The sequence below is a fragment of the Corythoichthys intestinalis genome, chromosome 15, assembly GCF_030265065.1.
Source record: "Corythoichthys intestinalis isolate RoL2023-P3 chromosome 15, ASM3026506v1, whole genome shotgun sequence".
Classification (NCBI taxonomy): domain Eukaryota; kingdom Metazoa; phylum Chordata; class Actinopteri; order Syngnathiformes; family Syngnathidae; genus Corythoichthys; species Corythoichthys intestinalis.
The window spans coordinates 20486029-20506605 of NC_080409.1; the positions used below are offsets into that span (position 1 = coordinate 20486029).

General features: G+C 39.0%; 1 protein-coding gene and 1 long non-coding RNA gene across 3 annotated transcripts in view; one reads left to right on the forward strand and one right to left on the reverse strand.

The window, feature by feature from the left end:
* The first annotated feature begins 874 nt into the window (after window positions 1–874).
* The window catches only part of ldlrap1b (low density lipoprotein receptor adaptor protein 1b), a 43439-nt gene continuing 23736 nt past the window's right edge, over window positions 875–20577 (forward strand). Inside the window, exon 1 of one of the 2 annotated variants that reach the window (XM_057859535.1) lies at window positions 875–1168. In XM_057859535.1, coding sequence (XP_057715518.1) covers window positions 1084–1168 — 85 coding nt within the window. In that variant the 5' untranslated portion in view covers window positions 875–1083. The remainder of the gene's footprint in view (window positions 1169–20577) is intronic. The other variant, XM_057859534.1, reaches the window with a different exon arrangement.
* On the reverse strand, window positions 6224–7307 carry LOC130931067 (uncharacterized). Its single transcript, XR_009067162.1, has 2 exons — window positions 6768–7307; window positions 6224–6375 (listed from the first exon to the last, which is right to left on the reverse strand). It is a non-coding gene; the product is annotated as an uncharacterized LOC130931067 (long non-coding RNA).

Below are 20577 nucleotides of genomic sequence, written 5' to 3' on the forward strand. Positions count from 1 at the left end.
ACATATTATGTTAGTGAGGGAAATGTTATATTTTTTGTATGAGACGCTTTTTGTTTATGTTTTGTGAACCTGTATAGCGTGCTAAGCTAACGTTGTTGCAAATGCAATGCTTGTGTACTTTTTTTTGGTAGTTTTACGACGGTCTAAAGAGGACAATGGTTTGAGGCCATTTTATTAATAAATCAGATGAAAAAGAAAGAAGTCTGATTATTATGGCGTCGTTCACTAGCTGTCTAGCTTTGGAAAAAGTAGACGCTTCGGAGTGAGGACAACATAGACAGATTTAAATGACAGTAGAGTGAAATGCCCACTACAGTCCTTGTGTACCGTATGTTGAATGTATATATCCATCTTGTGTCTTATCTTTCCATTCCAACAATTTATTTTACAGAATATATATATAATTTACAGAAAAATATGGCATATTTTATAAATGGTTAGAATTGCGATTAATTACGATTAATTAATTTTTAAGCTGTAATTAACTCGATTAAAAATTTTGATCGTTTGACAGCCCTAAATTACATGTAATTTATGTGTTTACAATACTATCATTCCACCACCCCTGGAACTGCTTGTCATAAAATTATATATGTTATATTTTTTCAACTCATGCATCATTAGTCACTTCTTTATTAAATTAGTATTTCCTAATGGCGATTGTTTACAATTAAAAAATATATAAAAATTGAGTTTTTTTTATACAGCTCTAGATTGGATTTCAGTAGTTTGTGAGTTTGCATGAAGTGAAGAAGTCTTCGCGTATAAAGCACCGCCCGTCCGGGAGGTGCGGGTATAATCACGTCGAACGCACCGTTCGTCCGGGACAGAATTAAAAATCCCCAAGCGCTCCACTCACGTTTTTCACGGAAACCAGCGTCACGCATATGATCTGTTCGATTTACATACGTAACACCGCCCAGGGGGCAGAGCATGTTGATCCACCGTCAATCCAACAATCGTACGGAAAGGACGAAAACAGATGAGAAAAGTTCAGGCGGAGTGCTGTTTTAAAATAGGCGGGGTGTTTCGACACACAGTATACGGCTTGACTGGGGTTTTGCCCCACTTTTACACCGCGTTATGGACGCTTTGAAATCCGCTGGAAGGGCGATAATACGAAGCCCCAGCATCGCCAAACAGTCATGGGGAGGCGGCAGACATAAAAGTGAGTACATTTATTTCCTTATAAGCACTCGTTGATTTATACAAGGCACCAGTTTGTGCTTGTTTGTTTGGCGACACACGAAGCTAGCTGTAGAAAAGGGTCTACCGGCGCGTGCCTAAATGTTACAATTCGCCAGCTACACTTGTTGGGGGAACTTAAAGTAAACGTGGCAGATGTTTGACAGTCCGGAACTAGAATAGCACACACTTAAAACTTCATTAAGCAATTTAAATCGAAAATGAACGTCTACGCCTTCAACTTGACTCTGAGTCGGACTCTGACAGTTGCGCCCCGTATCTCTAATAATGGACACAAGGGAGAGTGTAGCGCGAGTAAGATGATACTGCCCCTGCTAATGTCTCACTAGTCAAGTATCGTTTCATATTTGTCCAACCGTGGAGATATGACAACAGAACTCGGGTGGTCTTTTTGTGAAAACCCGGTGTTGTCTGCCACGTCACGTCTGAGATTTACAACATGAGGTGGTAACAGGCTGGGAAATTAGTGGTCGTATTTCTGGCAAGGCTGTGAAATCCTAGCAACCCACTGTTGCTAGGCGATGCACTATGTGAAAAATTTGAATGTTACTAAACTGTAAGTATTATTTAGCCCAGTGCCTTACTATATTAAAGAGATTAATTGGTATGGAGCCCATTTATCACTTCTTCAGCGTGTGCGGACATCCCTCATGGTTATGGCTGCACATAGATGTCCCCAGCCTTTTTTTATTTGCTCAGAGAAAGGTGGATGGCCCCATCGTGACCCCCCCCCCCCCCCCCCCCAACACACACACACACGCGCGATGGGCCAATGAACGAGATGTCACACGTGCCAGGCAGTGCAGTGTATTGTTTTCATGATGGAAGATTTGCATGCACAGCAGGGATCAAACACATCTAACCAGGGCAGCGACAACAGGCGTCCGATATCATGCTGATTTGCCAATGCTTTGGCATGCATCCCCTGAAGAGCTGGAAGATGCTCAAAGCACCACAGTCTTGGTGTAGCTCAGATATCCACAAGGTTAACTCATTGACTGTGACAGACATCCAATCTATGTGAACTGGGGGGCTCCCAACTCAGAGATTGGATGTCTATCATTGTCAATGGCAACAAATAATTTAATGTGTTTGATACTTTATCGATTATCCTGTCTCATGAATATCATATTTTGCCATTTCACAGGATTCTAGAGAATCTGGGTAACCCAATGGCAGTGTTAAAGCACCACTAGGGAACTTTCAGTTTTGGTCGATTTTTAGTGACGCAGGTGGACAAAAGTGCTAGTGTTTTCCCTTAAGGAGGACTGCATTTCACATGAGAACCAGGGCACAGTGCTGTAAAATCCTGATCTCCCGGTTGCCTGCAGTTTGAATGAACAACATTTCTGCGGCTGTGTGACGGGTGAATAGTGATGAGGTATTGAATCCAGTGGCTAAACAATATCATATGGCAATGTTGAAAATAAGAAACGTTTGATTTTGTACCGTACCCCCTCCTCCGGCCCGCCCCTGGCATGGTCACGCCAGCAAATCAAAGCCAGGCCAATGTTTATTCTTGAGTGTCCTTTTATCCCTGTAGCCTCCCTTTTTCTTTTTTTTTGTCTCCTAGGGCAAAACTTTTTGCCTCTTTTGTTGCTCTGCCATCTTTGCAGAATTTGCGCTAAAACGTTCGCATCGACTTCCGTCTTTATAACGAATGGGGAAAGAGGGAAGTGGCGTATGCCGTTAAGCAGTCGGCACATTTGTAGGTTTTCTGTGTGGCAAGGTTCCTGCCACCCTCCTCAAAGTTAATTAGTGCCAGGGAAAGCGGTACAGAGACCTCAGGCTATAACAGAAGTGTCATACATTTAGCTGGCAGTTGACATATCATCACAAATGTTATGAAAATATTTTGTAAAGGATGAAAAGTTACCTAATGTTGGTTTAAAATGCAAGGCAATGGATTTCCCTTTGCAGCTTGCTGTCGTCGTTGCCTTTTTTTTTTTTTTTTTTTTTTGTTGTTGCGAGGCCTCTTCTCATCTCATTGATATGCAGAGTTTGCATGACATAAAAACTAGCAAGTGTGAGCTTAATGTCTCGGTATTTGCGTGCTTGGTTTAGTAAATTCCTTGTTGGTGTCGCGGCTTTAAAAACGAGCTGGCTGGTCCAAATGGACTGAGTACGTGAAACCAGTTAGAATGGATTTCAATTGACGCTCAAACAAAAAAGTACATCCCTATCTTGCTGGGTAAGAAAACAATTCCTGATGTGCTCCCAAATTCTTTATTTATTAATTAATTAATTTTTTTCTGTTGTTTTTTTTGTTGTTGTTGTTGTTGTTGTTTTTTTTCAAGTTATTGTGTTATTTTTTTCTCGTTTCCTTTAAGAGGAAAAGCAATGAATCGAGAAATGGACGATCTTTATTCACTATTGTAAGTACAAAGTACTGTGTATTATTTGTGAGTCGGAAAAAAAATAAAAACTTAAATTATAAAAAAAAAAAACGAGCTGGCTGATACAATGCGTGTCCTGTTATAAGTTTGCTTTTTATAAGGCTTTTAAGAAATTTATGGATGACCGATAGGTCTGTGCTTGTTCGAGGTCTAGGCAGCTATAGCCACTGTCATCTAAAGTGTTTTATTAATCCTTTAACTAGCAATTTATTATAATTATAGGACACTGCTGTCTGCTGATGTAGGTTTGCAATACTATGATTGCTGCTTGACCGGGGTGGTTCTTTTGTTTAAATGCATGATGTATTTGACACATTTGAAACATTTAACAACACTCAGAGGTCCTACAGGTTGGAATGTATCAGCGCACATCCATTTCCAAAGCACATTTTAAGTAGGAACCGTCAGTGAAGTTCCACAAAATTTTGATTTGAAATGGATGTTTCAGAGGCTATTTTCAGATTACTGTGATTGGTACACTGCCTCATTCCCTGTGTTAGCTGGGATAGGCTCCAGCACACCCGCAACCCTCGTGAGGATAAGTGGTACAGATGATGATTGAATGAATAACATGAATTGATATGATTGAAAATGAAGTCCAGTTGAAATGGGAGGGCTGTCAGTGAATGATTATATTTCAGGGCCATTGACAGCTGTAGACACTCCATTTGATGGTAACATTTGTGTTACCCCAAATCAAACGATCAATACTTGAGGTCTTATTCTTTATAAAGATATATATTCTATTTCTATATAAAGTATAGAGAAACACACCCACTGCCAAAAGCCATATGAGTTTTTTTGTTGTATAGACTTTCCACCTATACACCAACTTGTCCAGCCGTCAATCAGAATTTAGAGTTTAAATTCAATTATTAAATATTCAAATTCGATCAATTCAGCCACATATTAATGTCTGGCTGTTTGCCGAGGCAAACAAAAATGACTAACAAAAATAATTTTAGAAAGGACATTTTCCACACATAATGTCATGCAAAAGGACATTTTCCACACAATGTCATGCAAACCTGATAAATTGACATAAATGTTTTAAAAATAATGCAGTTACCTTTAAAGGGGAACTGAAGAGCTTTTCAGATTTCGCTCTTAAGTGTTTTACTCAGTTGAATTGTATTAAATGCGTCATTCGCTCTCTCAAAAAGTCACATAAAAAAAAAAAAATAATAATTGACCGTGTAGTTTTTGAGTTATGGCCATAGCAACACCATAGCAACGAGGGACGCGCCGTCCTGCCGACCCCTACCTCGTGACGTAACTTCCAGGAAGCCTCGCCACCACTCTGAACACGGAAATATAGCACCACGCTATCCTCGCCATATATTGCAAACATTTTCTGGGTTTTACTCGCGGGATTCGTCATGCCATCTCGATGTGTAGCGATATGAATTGCTCACAGGAAGACTCGAGACTCTAGGAGTGGTCCAAAAAAAACCTTCTCCTGCAAAGGTTTGGACCGTTTTTGTTAGCATGCATACAGGTCCCCAATCGGCTCATTGTTTTCATCATTTCAGCCACGACAGCTTTGAAAACCTACAACAATGCAACCTTGGTTTTCCAAAGACGTAAGTAGAACATTAATGGCTTTTTTTTTATAAACGAGGGGGACTCCTACTGCCAGTTTGTTGAAGTGCGACATTTTTTAATTTATTTTTTTTTGCTGTTGGCCTGTCATAAGTAGATAGGTTGGCTGACATGTCGTCTACTCATGTGATTTTATTACTATATCAATAGGTGTTATGTAAATTCAAATGTCCCCAGCACCAAATAGGTCCTTGGCTCGTTTTTTATATTTTAACATCAAGGTCTGCCTATTTGAAGAGGGAACAATAGCATCAAATAGATGCTGCTATGACTGGGGCATTATTATTTGATCACCAAGAAATTATTATTAAATTAAAATTGGGATTCATCCAATATTTTCATGCTGCTGTGATTTTTTTTTTCCTCCAGGAAGCCAAACATAAAAAATTAAGTGGCGGAAACCCTCAACACGATGAAAAAAGCGTTGCAAGTCAGTTGCCACCCAGTTTCCCAAAATCAAGAGAGAGTGGGTCGAGTCATATGATGACCGAAGTGATGCGGTGTCCAGCGATGACGACTGAAGCGATACTATGAGGCCTGCCAGATGCTGAATTTCTTCCGTCTGCGACATCAGATGATGATGATTTAGGAGAAATAAATGTAGCAAATTTTGATGATATGAAATCATAAACTAGTCATATATACAGTACACATTTTTTAAAAGAAAAATCAAGTTACCTTCATATTTTAATGATAATGCATTATCTTTGTATAGAGAACACTTCATGCTACAGAAAAGAGTAAATACATATTTCCCACTGCCATTATCAGTTTTCAATGTTGCGCTAGTCCGTTGCTATCCTAACTTTGTGTTGCTTACTAAAATTATGCTCTTTGATGTGTGCCGTTATGTGCTTGGTATAACGTGTCACAATCTGACAACGAAAGCTAATGCTGATTCAACATAAACCTGGTATCATTTATTATTGCGGCCTATTGAATATTTTTTCAGAATGTAATATAATTACAATATATTATATACCAATAGAATACATTAAACAGTCAACAAAATGTGTCAATGTTGTTAACAATTTATGGTTTTATTTTTTTAATGAAATTCATGCCCCTGTCAGTGCTTCAGCCTCCGCAAGTTTGGCTCTCACGTCTGGGATCTCCTGATGACACAGGCATACTCTTGGAAGGGTAATTACTTGACGGTTTACAGCAACACCTGGAAAATAAAATGGTTTTGTCATTTATTTTGAAATATCAATACCGTATCATTCATTTAGCCACATTTGGGCTAGCTTTATCATATTTAGATCGGTAGGAGCTGTCCCATTACCTAAAATCCAGTTTTAGCTATGTGTAGAGCATTCATTTAGCCACATTTGGGCTAGCTTTATCATATTTAGATCGGTAGGAGCTGTCCCATTACCTAATATCCGGTTTTAGCTATGTGTAGAGCATTCATTTAGCCACATTTGGGCTAGCTTTATCATATTTAGATTGGTAGGAGCTGTCCCATTACCTAATATCCAGTTTTAGCTATGTGTAGAGCATGGAAAAATATACAACCATGTAATCGCATTCTAATAAAAAAAATCACGATGCTGGATTTACCACTCTCCCGTTCGTGAAGTGTCGAGCTGTCAATTGGCGTCATGACGCCATCTGCTGTGTCAAGTAAATCGCCGTCATCTGACGCCTCAGGTTCAAACATGTAGGGATTAATTGTAGTTCATCTTTCCTGGGAGCCTTTGCCATCGGTAGCGTCACGAAAGAGCGATCCTGAATGGTTACCTTTGGTGGAAATATCACTGACATCGTTGTTGCTGCTATGTTAGCTGTGGATAGTCTTCTGTTGCCTACGTCACACTTCCGGGTTTGCGAAGGGACCATTAACGGAGTGCAAAAAAACTAAAAAAACGCAAATTATCCTTACAATTACGTGTTGATAATGTCATGGTTGTTTTGACGAACTTGTCCCAAGTTTATATTCATAAAATTACACCAAAATCCGGAAAGGTCTTCAGTTCCCCTTTAAAATGGGGAGTGGGTGTTCATTTCTACATGCAGTGCTCTTGAAGATTACAAAATCTACAATTAGTAACAGTTTTGAATTTCAGTAACTCTCCCTACCCACCCTCCTGTGTGTGGGCCTTGCCTTGTCAGTGGAGAAAATTCCATATAAAATTCATATACAATACATTCCTTGTTTCCTTCTGCCTGTGGAGTCGTAACAGTTTCTAGTATTGCTTTCACCACACTGTCCTTTTTCTTAAAATTTTCACCCCATTTCATAATCTGACACTTGAGCAGTCACATCGCTCTGTGGTCAAGTGTGTGGCAACTACAGTTTTTCATTTCCTGCTTATTTTTCTTCAACTGCTCAGTTGGATTTAGCCAGTTTGGGGAGTTAATCGTATCTAATCCCCCTCAATCTAAAAATTAGGATTGCCAGAACAGTCTTAGAGTTTAATAGACCGGCCAATGTCCATTCAAGATGTGTGTGTGAGGAAAAATGGTGTTCTCTTTATAATAGCCTTGTCATGATGAATCTTGTTCTCAAACTCTGCTTGTAAACATTGAAACTGAAATAGCATAACGGGAATTTTTCCATTTAAGGAGATGGCCGAAGGACTGAAAATGGTTAGGAGCAATTAGAGCGACAAATTATGCCTTTAAAATGGAATCCCGGCTGTTTTTTTTAATATTCTGGTTTTAAACTGCTCCCTCCATCAATAAGAAATAACAGAAAAAGTTTATCATAGCATATCTTTGGTGTAATCATTAATGGACACAAAAACTATTTTTTTCTGTCTAATATCTGAATCAGCATAAACCTAAAAATTTACATTGGTCAGGAGTCAGGTTGATTGTTTTGTTTTAAATAATAACATTGCTTACTATGATTAAACACTTCAACAACATGCAGCCCCACAGGCCAATATTTTAAATTAACTGGTATGCACGTCTCTAACTGAAATTTTGCTCACCGTCCTGTTGAGAAACAAATGATGTACGCTCGGTCAGCCATATGTGTAAACATATGGTCAGTGTGGCCTCTAAACCCCAATATGTCGGCCACTGAATTAAAAAATAAAACTGCAGAGACTTTCATCACCATTAAAATGACCTCTGGAGTACATCACAAAAATATTTGTTATACAGTTATAGTGTGCCAAATAAAGCCATGTGTAAGAGTGGTGGCCAAAAATGGTACAGCAACTAGGATCAAAATATTGAAGCACTCAACATCCCCCTTCCCTTTGGGCTGCCAGATAAGCACTTCACAATGGAGAATCAAGCTGTGTTATAATACCAGTTTTGAATTTTAGTCAGAAAAGACGGAGGCTAACAAACGACACATTAATGTTAGCTATGATCATGTGAACATACAGCATACATAGTCTAAAACCTACTGTACATCTATGATATACCAACAATTAAATGAGTTGATGCTACATTCTTCAAACGTATGGGTTTCAAATTGAACTAGTTTTAAGTTTGTGCAATTCTTACATATGGCTCCTTTAAACACACTTGCAGCCAAACTGGATCCGTTTATAGCTTTGCAGTGAATTGAAGTTTGGGATTGTTGTATAATGACTTACTTTGCTTAGTTGATATTGGCTGGCTTTAGGCCACATTTGGCTTTGCGCGGCTTTATGGCTGAACCCAAAAGCCAACAAGACAATTTTGACTCCTCTGTTATTTCCACGCCCTCAATAAAAGTATCTTACCCCTGTGTTTAGCTCTTTCGGTGCCAAGCGTTTTACGAAAAGACAACCCCATAATGCCAGGCGATTTCCAAGCATTTTGACTGTACTTTCAAGGACGAAAATGTAGATATGGAAGATATATGAAAGACTGGATTCCGATCTTTCATCAGAAAAAAAGATGAAATACACGTTGCTTTGAAGGTAGTATATGTTGCTCTTAAACCAATATGTACAGTATCTTTCATCATGAGGGATGCCTTCACAAATGTGCCAAGCTATCCATGCCATGGGCAAAAGCACCCCGCTGTCCCCTAATACCATCAGTGATGCTGGCTATTGAACTTGTCATCAATAATAAATTGGATGATTCTTTTCCCATTTGCCCGGAGGAAACAACAACCATGAATTCCAAAAACGTATGAAATGCACACTTGTCAGACCTACAGTATTGTCATTTTCGGATTTACACTATCAAGTGTTGTTTCATTAAAAAAAAAAAAAAAAACAAAAAAAACAACAAAAACCACCACCCCACCAAGTTTAAACGCAAATCATTAGTTAGTATTTCTCTTTTTATTTCTTTTTCTAAATGGCAACATGCACAAAAAAAGAACTGACACATCTGACAAGTGAACTTATTTTTTTTTCAATGGCCACAGGCTTTCAGATGTCTTCCTTGGGGGCTGGCTATGTATGTGGGATATCTATGATCTCTAAGTGCTCTTTTAAGTGTTTTAGTCAAGTTGGTCAAGTTTGGCCAGTGGAAAAGACAAATGATGGAGAAACTTGCTCTTTACCCCTTAGGCATGTCATTCAGATAAGGCTTGCTTCTATTTTCACTTTTTCTGAAAATGTATTCCAAAAATCATACATGCAGTTAGCTCCTGCACTCCAGAGTGTTGCCCTAGATACAACTATGCTGTTATTGTGTAAAATAAGATGACAAGTGTGATTATGACAATAGAACTAAAGAAGAACTACAGCATATACTGTAGCATCAGTTACCAGGGTACCTTAGTAGACCTACTTTCAGTCAACATTAAAAGGTTTGATTACATTAATTGCTTTTTCCTCGGGATGATTCATGGCATTTTATGACAAGGATACAAGATCGTGGGAAATACACTATACATTAGTATTGTCTAGGGCCGGGCGGTTTACCGAAAATTTACCGTTACCGAGATGGTTAACGATGACCGACGTAATTTTGTTGTTAAATTCGGGTTTTTTTAATGAAACGAAAAAAATATTATTTTCAGCCCGCTTTGACTATGTGTTGTACAGCTATGCTCATTCCCCTTTGAGAAAGCAACCAGTGTGCTTACGTGTGAAGTCAAGTGGCTATCTGTTTGTAGTGTACTGTTCAAGCCCCTCTTGCTGTAAATGAGTTGTGTTACAATGACATTTTTGCACAGTGGCCATATTGAGCTTTATAATGTTGTACATTGTTCAAATCATACAAGCTTTTATAAAGATTTATACTTAAATTTTTATTGTTTACAATATATTTTTATTTACTTAATGTTTACATTGCATGTACAATTGTTAAATATTTTAAATTGAAAGCTTGTAAGTAAATCAACAAACGGTTAATTTGTATTTCATGCATTGATTCAGATTTTCAAATTACATCACAGTCCGCTTGGGCGACTTTTTCGCCATTTATCATTATTGAGGTAAATCTGCTCAATTTACCGTGCTAAGTACTTAACGTCATATCGCCCAGACCATGTATTGTCTACTTGGTATCGGTGTCAGATATGGCTATTTTTAGAGTATCGAAACAGTATCAAATATCAAATTTGTTCACAATATCGATCCGATCCACCCTGTGTGTTTTCAGACCCATCAATCTTTTTGGCTGATGTAAATCAAACCATTAAAAAAACATGTCAGCTTTGTAGGACTACTTCTCTTCAGAAATTATTGGTGATAAAAGAGCATTGTGTTTGTAATCATCCACTAAGACACGGGTCCCCAACTAGGGATGTCCTGATGCTGATTTTTTTTTCTTTTTACTTCCCGATCAGATCCGATTTTGTGGGTATCTTTTAGAAACTTTTTCTTTTCAAAGCAGTGCCAACGGCGCTTGGTGTGCAATAAATAGCGCCATCGGCTCTCGGGAGACATGCACACTGTATGGGTGGCGCAACGCCAATGGTTCCTCATGTGCGCAGGGCATAAAGGGCTTTTCAAATGAGCGGTAGCAGCTTGCAGCATGGAAACACATTTGTTGTGTATGTAAGAGGGGCCCTTCCATAAATGTGCTTTCTTGAGGTTTCACGAGCTTTGGGATGCTCGAACAGTGGCGCTCACACCATGTTCTCTCCAAAACTAGTACAGGCGCCGCAATCTTGCCCTCCTCCTTGAAATGACCAAAGTTGCGGCTTTCTGCAACAAAGAAAAGTCAATTAAATCGTGCTCAGGGCTTTGTTTCCTAGCTGGTCTATTTTTGCCGTCATGCTAGTGAAATTTTGAGCCATATGATGAACTGCCATGGTCCAGTGAGAAAGAAAGACAAGTGATTTAATTATTAAAATGTATCGGTCAGGGTAGAAACATTTTCAAGATGTCAAATAAAACAGTAGTTATCTCCCAATTCAGGGCCTGCACACTATGAGTGTGCATTTAAAAGCCAGTTACTTATTCTTAACTGATTTTCATGTTATTAAGGTATCAATGATGCTTGTGCTCATTTCTGTCCTGCACTTGAATTGGCTCGTTTGCATAGGATTAGATAATCCCCAACCACAAAGGATTTGGCTGCATAATGTTGAGACTTCTTTTGGCATAATTAAAATGTTTTCCTACACTGTGCTCTGTTTCTTTATGCCTCTAGGTATCTTTTTTTGCCTCGTCAGAAGTTTTAAATTATACCTTGTCCTAATTGGACTCTAATAAAGATGGAATATAATTTTGCATTTGTTGAATTGAAAAGCGCATAGGACACATAGGGTCATTGTAAAGATGAAACAAGTAGCTACTTTAACTGGCCCTTGCTGTTACATCTCAAATGTCAACTTTTTTGGTATTACCTTTTATTGGCCTTGGATTAGATTATTTCAAATGTTTTTTTTTCATAGGGTTGTGTGCAGGACCTGGATCAGAATTTAGAATCTGCTTTAAAAGTGTTAGAAAAGTGTGGCAAATTCTTTCCTTTTTGTTGTACATAGAATTTAATTTGATAAGCTTTTTCAATCAGATTTTCTTGCTTGTTGTGTTTACATCTGCATCACATGGGTTGGATGGCATTACTTGTATTGTAATTTTAAAGAAAGATTGGAGCAGTTTGTGTTTGTGGTAGGAATGCATAATATATATACAGGATGTGTTTCAATCCAATACCCATAATTTACTGCTTAAGTCAAGAGAAAACTGTAGAATATACTGCTAAAAAAATTCAGATGAACACTTTTCAATCAGAGTATAGCAACCTATCAGTCAAACATCTGGCATATTGATGTGGTTAAGTAGCAGCGGGGGTTGTTGATCAGTGTCAGCTGCTTTGTTGCGAATGAAATCAACAATGAGTGCATTAGAGGGGCAACAATTAGGCGGCCCCCAAAGCAGGAACGGCCACTGATACTTTTTTCCCCTCATCTGTTTTGTCTATTTTTTTTTTTTTTTTTTACTGAATGAGTTTTTCCTGCTTTAGTTTTTCTTTTAGCTTGGCTCCACATCTCTGTTGAGAGCATGGTGCAGTACATGGATGCTACAGAGGTTGTACAAGTAGTCCAACTCATCCAGTACGGCACATCTTGGTGTTGCAAGAGAGTTTGCTGTGTCCCCCAGCACAGTCTCAAGAGCATGGATGAGATTCCAGAAGACTGGAAGCTACTTCAGGAGAGCGGGACAGGGCCTTAGAAGGTCCTTAAATCCTCAGCAGGATCGGTATCTTCTCCTTTGCGCAAGGAGGAACAGGATGAGCACTGCCAGAGCGCTAAAAAATGACCTCCAGCAGGCCACTGGTGTGTGTGGCTTGTTTCTGACCAAACAATCAGAAACGGGCTACATGAGTGTGGCCTGACGGCCCGACGTCCTGTGGTGGGCCCTGTGCTCACTGCCCGTACTGTAGAGCTCGTTTGGCATCTGCAGTAGACCACCAGAAACGGCAAGTACGCCACTGGCGCCCTGTGCTCTTCACTGATGCGAGCAGGTTCAACCTGATCACATGTGACAAACGTGAAGGTGTCTGGAGAACGTTATGCTGCCTGGAACATCATTCAGCATGCTAGGTTTGGTGGTGGTTCAGTGATGGTCTAGGTAGGCATATCCCTGAAAAACATCACAGAACTTTTCACATTAGATAATGGCACCTTGACTGCTTTTAGGTATCGGGATGAAATCCTTGGACCCATTGCCATAACCTACACTGTTGCAGTGGGACCTGGATCCCTCCTAGTCCACGACAATGCCCGACCTCATGTGGCTAGAGAATGGCTATCCTCCAGGTAGTTCCTGGAGGATGAAGGAATTGATACCATTGACTGGCCCCCACACTCACCTGACCTAAACCCAATAGAACACCCCTGGGACATTATGTTTTAATCCTTCTGGCGCAACCAGGTTGCTCCTCAGACTGTCCAGGAGCTCAGTGATGCCCTGGGCCAGACCTGGGAGGAGATCCCCAAGGACAGCATCTGTCGTGTCATTAGGAGCTTGCCCTGACATTGCGTACAAACGCGTGGGGACCACTAGTGCTGCAACGATTAATCGATTAGCTCGATTAACTTAATTAAGTATTCAATTAGAAAAAAAGATTTGAATTAAATTTTGCTGCTTCGAGTATTTGTTTAATTAAAGTGGCGTCGTAATAGTTTGCTTTTGAAAGTGTTTGCATTTAGTTTTATTCATTTGGGTGGATACACTGCCCTCTAGTCTGCCTCATTTTACATGGCTAAATCCAGCTGTTCCCTGTTAAGACCAACAGAAGCGAGGTTTTATTAGTTGGTCAGTATTTTATAGCATTTAAGCTAGTGGACGTTTGCTATGTAAGTTAGCCAATTGTTCTTTTGTTGTACATATGTAGATCCTTATCATTATATTTATACCATTTGATGCCCTGCTCAGGTATTTTGATTTTTTAATGTTTATCCGATTACTTGATTATTCGAACTAACGAGTTCATAGATTAATCGACTACTAAAATAAATGATAGCTGCAGCCCTATGGACCACACAAACTACTGAGAATCATTTTGAGTTGCTACAATGTAGGGCTGCAACTAATGAATATTTTCATAATTGATTATTCGTATGAGTAATTAAACGATTAGTCGGATTAATGTCACTTTTTTGCAATTACCTTCACAATTTAACTTGTTTACTTGTCGTTTTAGGCATGTTGTAAGTCACAAAATGGATGACTATTCCTTCAAAAATGTTTTATTACAGCTACCTGATTTAACTGTAGTTTACAACTGAACTGTTTTAAGTACATAAAACTTGTTAGTTTTTGATAAAGGTTCTGAATATAAAATATAAAGAGAATTTGTCAGTCCATAAATATGACAAAAGTGCTGCTAATTGACATTTTTTGACTGTAGGCAACGTGCTGATATAAATTTTGTCAATTACTTTTCTTTAAACAAACTCAACAAAATTGAATAAGGCAGACTGTACTAAATTAGTTTTCTTGAACAGTTTTTCTTAAATACAATCCAAATCCAATTTCAAAACCCACTCTCTTGTATGACAGTTTACTGTTTGAATAGGAGTTTGTGTTGAAAGAAGACTGAGTTGTTATATTAATGGGTTTATGTGTGTGGTTTCTTTAGAAAAATCAATGACACAACTTTACTCTCTAACAATAACTCAAGTGCTATTATGCTGCACCAAAACACAATACAAATGGCACTTATATCACTGATTAGCGTAATTGCTGACTAGCTTAGCGCTCTGTGCTAAGGAGTAACGTCTCATCAACAAAGAATACAAACAATGCCATTGGCTTCATTCACTCATCTGGCGGACGCACACTGGATCTAACAACATACACGACTACAGACAATCTAACTCTCGACAAAATTCCAAAGACTTTGACTGTAATGTCATGAAGTGTTAGCTCACTTCCTCCTTGTCTGTCAACAAAATAGGTGTGTTCTTTAATCGATTTAATAATAACACTGAAAGTCAAGTCATACTATATGTGTGTTTGCCTCCTTTTCTCACATGCCTATGACTGCAAATGTGAGCTCACCTTGCAGCAGCAGGGAATGGTAAATGCCTGTGTGTCCAAGTGTAATAATGGTGGTTAACATACCCTTTATAACATTATACATCCAGGTGTTGACATATCCACATGCATACGGGGTGGCGTGGCTCAGTGGTAGAGTAGTTGTCCCCCAAACCCAGAGGTTGTGGGTTCAATTCTCCGCCCTGATGAACACGCCTAAGTGTCCTTGAGCAAGATACTGAACCCCACGTTGCTCCTGGTGCTGCGTCACCAGTAGGTGGATGGTGAGATAGTGTAAAGCGCTTTGAGCGCCTTGAAAGGTGGAAAAGCGCTATATAAGTGTAACACCATTTACACCATGTGCATGAGCCCATTTGAATGTATGCAGAGGTAGTGTGAGCGGCGCAGTTGTAAAAGAGGATCAAGGCTTTGGCAGAGCCGCAAAGAGCTCGTACAAGACCACCCGACCCGATTGGACTCTTCGCAATATAAACTGCTCTGGAAATATGATTGGTAGAGCAATGCTTGGTGTTTTCCCAGACCAGCCTCCAAGCGCAATCCCCATCCGCTGAGCAAACATTGCCCTTTTACATGTTCTCTTTTTTAAAGGTGGCCTCATGCAGGCGAGCAGTGTGCACTGGCAAGCCAACCAATAATCCTTTGAAGTTCACTTTAATCAGTACAGTAGCTGCAGTGAGCTGCCATGGAGGCTACTGCTGGGTATGGGGGGTTGGTTGTATGAATGCAAGTGTGACCAATAAGAACTGGATTACTGTCATGCTTTTATACTAAACTGCTTCACCGCACTTCCAAATACTGCAGAGATGGAATCTTATGGTGCTTGTGGTCATCTTACTCTTTCATGTTTCTCTGGCCCAAACTGTCAAGACTCTTGTCAAGATGAACTGCTGCTCCTCAGATGTCTTTTAGAAATATCAGAATCAGAGTTCTGTTACCGTTATGGGGCAAGAATCACAACAAAGTCTGCTCATACTCCAAGTGGTTTCAGATTTACAAAAACTGAGTGCCTGTCCTCATGCATTGCAAATGCGAATCGGTTTTCGGACATCAATAACTTGGAAATGGAACAGTTAATGGCTGAAACTAAGTTGCCTGGCACGGCCAGACTGTTCTCCCTCTATTTTTCAAACACTGAGAGAAAAGTCTGGGAACCAGCCCATTAACGGCCTCTCGAGCAGGTACAAAATCAATCGACAAATCAGATTCGTTTATTTGCGTGACGTGTTCTTAACGAGCAACGTCACTCTTGCGAGTCGAAAGTCGTCTCCACAACAACACAGGTGGTGAACAGGAGAGCCGAGAATATGTTCCAATCCACGGTAAAATCGGTTTTAAATTACCAAAAACACATCGACACAAGTCATTAACAACAGTCTGTCTCGCGCTAGCCATGTTGAATAAACTCCGCTCTCCTCCTATGTTTACTTCCGCGCGCAAGTCCCTCGTCCTGCCCTCGTTGTTTTACTAACGTCACGTCTGCCCGTCGCTGATTGGTCCACTCCGCTGTCTGTTTGCTGTGGCTTGGTCCGCCTTGGAAATTGTATCCGCTGAATGGTGGCCAGACTCAATCGCTGGAACAGCGATGAGTCTGGTGTACCAGGCAAGAAACTAAGCACCCATGGGCCCAAAAAATATGTACAGTATGGCGAGCTGCAAATGGCCCGTGTGCCATACTTTGGACAGTAAAACTTATAGTTGAGTTTGATTGCCCTGGGTATAGTTTCAAATGCTATACCAACAATCTGGCTTTATTTTCACCCTTTGAGTGATGTAGAGGTGGATCAAGTGGATCCGTTTTTTAAATCAGTTCAGAATAAACGAGTACGGACGGCCACATACAGAAAAAGATGGAGGGTGCAGGAGCCACTTTGACATTCTTCACCTTATATTCATAAACATTAAAACCAATAAATCAGTGTCTGTAAATGCTGTATATGTGAATACAATGTGGTTATCCATCCATCCATCCATCCATTTTCTAGAGTGCTCGTCCTCATTCAGTTCAGTGGGGAGCTGGAACGTATCCCAGCTGACTATGTATTTTTATGACATGTCTATATGTGTACTCAGTTGTGCTCATAAATGATCATAACCTGGCAGAATTTGACATATAATTATTTCATTTAGGTATTATAATTTTCATTATAATGATTGAATGGGGACCATCTCATCATTTTCTTTATTGTTGTATTCTTTATTGGTTGGGCTTGACTTCAGAGCCCCTTTCAGACGTTTTGCCTGATCACTCATGCTTTCTATAAAAGATTACACTGCAAAAACACACCTCTTTAAAATTAGTTAAATTCCCTTGTTTTCCGTGTAAATTAGAAATAAGGGAAATTTTCTGCTAGTGCTTCAAGTAAATTTTACTTAGATTTCTTGATATGTTTATTTTCACCTAGCTATTTTTAAGACTTATTTTAAGCAATAAATTAGTTTTTGTCAGAAATGTTCTTAATTCAAGAATAGATATTGTTCAAAACATTATTTGAAAGCATTTTTTCTTGATTTAGGTAAAAAATTACCAACTTTTGGATGTATGGTCTTAATAGGAATAAATAGTAATATTTGCTACATTAGGTGGAATAATCTGACACATTAATCTGTTAACCAGTCTTTTACACTCAAAACAAGTTGGAGACTATTATTTGACTAGATTTAAGTAAAATAATGTGATTAAAACATTATAAATTTGCAGTGTAGAACTGGTCCTACAAATAGGGTTGGGTAGGATCCTACTAGTCGGGTTATGTTGACTTCAGCACTGCTACATGTCCACTGTCAAAACATCTGCCACGCAGTACTTTAAATCTAGATCTAAAATCTAGATTTTACGATGCTAATTTAATTTTCAACTTGGAACAGCTAATTTTTCTTGCTGATATGCACTAATTATATATCTGCCTGGAAGAAAGCCTGATCTGTCCTCCTGGCTTGAGCGTGAAGCATTTTAGACCCACCCATCAATTACCGTAACTGTACTATGGTATTGAGACCAGCGTAACTGTTCCCCACAACCACTCATGGTTGGTTTGGCAATATAAGACAGGAGGAACATATAACAGGTTTGAGCTGCTACTTCTGCCGTGTCATGTTTTGTTTCTTTAATGAATTTTTTTCTCAAAATATAACGTTAACATCTGCATAAATTAAGTCAATCACAAGGAAAGTGGGGAAAATTGTGTTCACCTCAGGGTTGTTGTTTTTTTCTTCTTCTCGGTCTCTCTCGCTTTTTTAATTTGTTTATTTTTTTAAATAAATTCATCAGAAGCCAATTTTCTGCATGGATTGTTTCTGTAATTATATGACTGTAATCATATTTTTATTCAGTGACTAGAATAGACAAATAGAACACAGCCAGTATCTTTTAATACAACTGATCTTACACAATCCTATCAATAAAGCAGTTCAGTGATGTCTAGCTAATTATGGACAGTCATTTAAACTGTGCTAATGATTTTGTCAATTTTATCATGTTTATGTGTTGTCTTTAAATGCACTTCTGAATTTTATAATGCCTAACATTTTCCTTACCTCATGCATCTTAAATATATACATTTTTATTAAATATACTTAAATATTTATGATGGGTTGGGACGATTTGAGAAAAATAAAATCAGGTTTTGATTGATATATATATATTGATTGATATGAAATTTAAATGTAAAAATTGCAATTATATTGGAGCAGTTTTCATTTCAGTGCATCCCAAGAAAAAAATGTAATATAAATGTTAGCCCAACCAAAACACCATCTTATTATTAAAAGGGGCAAGGCAAAAAAATTGGTACTAATTAGGAATGTCCCAATCTGATTACATGATCAGAAATCGAGCCGATCGCGCCATTTTTTAGAGGATTGGAATTGGGTGAAAAGAATTGGGTTTTTAAGTTAAAAAAAATATATTTGTTTTTCTGCTTCATGTTTTTACAGCCTCTCACTCTCCCTCCTGCGGCTTTTCTTGGTCACCTGGAGTTAGCTATTTAAAGTTAACGATTGTTGACAGGGGTTTAGCTTTGATCTTGCCAGAGAAGCGTGGTAGCTCTACCAACAAAGGCGCACATGTGCCAATCATCATTTTGCTTGTTAAACACTTGCAGTAGTGTGCTGTGGCAACTCATTGTCTAAGTGAGAGGCTGTTCTCAGCAGAGTGAGCGTCAAAGGGTGTGTTGATTTGAATGGACTCACTCAATGATGCATTGAATAAAGACTCGCATTTTTCTATGTTATTCTTGTTTAAAAAGAATTCCCATTATGAAGGCGGCACGGTGGGACAGTAACATTTTAAAGTTTTTGAACAAGGTAAGGTAAAATATGGCACATCATCACTACAGCTAGAGCTCGACATTCATGGTGGAGTCGATGCTGCTGACAATGAAAACTGCATGTCTTTACACTAGGGGTGTGACAAAATCTCGAAATGGTGGTATATCGTGATACTTTGTATCCCAACAGGTTATCGATGTGCTCCTGTCAAGAATCGAGATATCGTTATTAAAAGGTGTCAATGTTTAAAAAAAAAAAAAAAAAAATTAAAAAAGGAACCATTAATTTGCTACCAAAATCTTCCACCATAATAGTGTCTCAGTTAACTCTAAGGCTGCCATTGACGGTGCTCGAAGGCCAATCCATTTAGACTGGGAACGTTCGTTCATTCAAAACCAGAGCATTCACAGTCATTCGGTCCGATTTTCGGGGCATTTACAGGTCACTTGCTGTTCATTTTAGGGCATTTACAGGTCGTTTCCTGTTGAGTTTGAATCACTGCCTATTCATTTGGGTGATTCCCAGGTCACTTCCTGCTCTGTAACTCAAAATAAACAGGAAGTGACCTGTAAATTCCTGCTCTGTAACTCAAAATAAACAGGAAGTGACCCATATAATACTCCCAAACCAACAGAAAGTAACTCAAAATCAACAGGTAAATGACCTGAAATGGCCCAAAATTACCTCATTGCCTGGCATTGGCTGCCACTGACGGCCATAGACTATAGTGATAAACTCATTCCATTTCACAGCAGAAACTTGTTTTTCTATTTATTAGTTGTTTGTAGAATGATTTCTTGACCAATGTATCGATAATCGTTGTATCGTCAGATCATCGTTATCGTGAGCGTTGTATGGCAAACCGTATCGTATCGCGAGGGACCAAGAGGTTCCCACTCCTACTTTACACAGTGAAATAACTTAACTGCACAGAGGTTATTGTTGTCTATTTGACATAAGGCGTGTCTGTCTGAGAGCAGGCTCTACCATCAAAGGCTCAGATGTGTCGATTATTGTTTAGCTTGTTAAACACTAGCGGTCGTGTGCTGTGGCAGCTCATTGTGTAAGTGAGAGGCTGTTTTCAGCATGAGTAGATTTGAGTGGACTGAAGACAAGCATTTTTATACGTTATTCTTGTTCAAAAATCAAATTATGAAGGCGGCACAGTGGGACAGTAACATGTTTAAAACATTTTTTTTTAACAACACTTTTGTTTCAGTATCAGAATGGGACTTGGTATCGGCAGA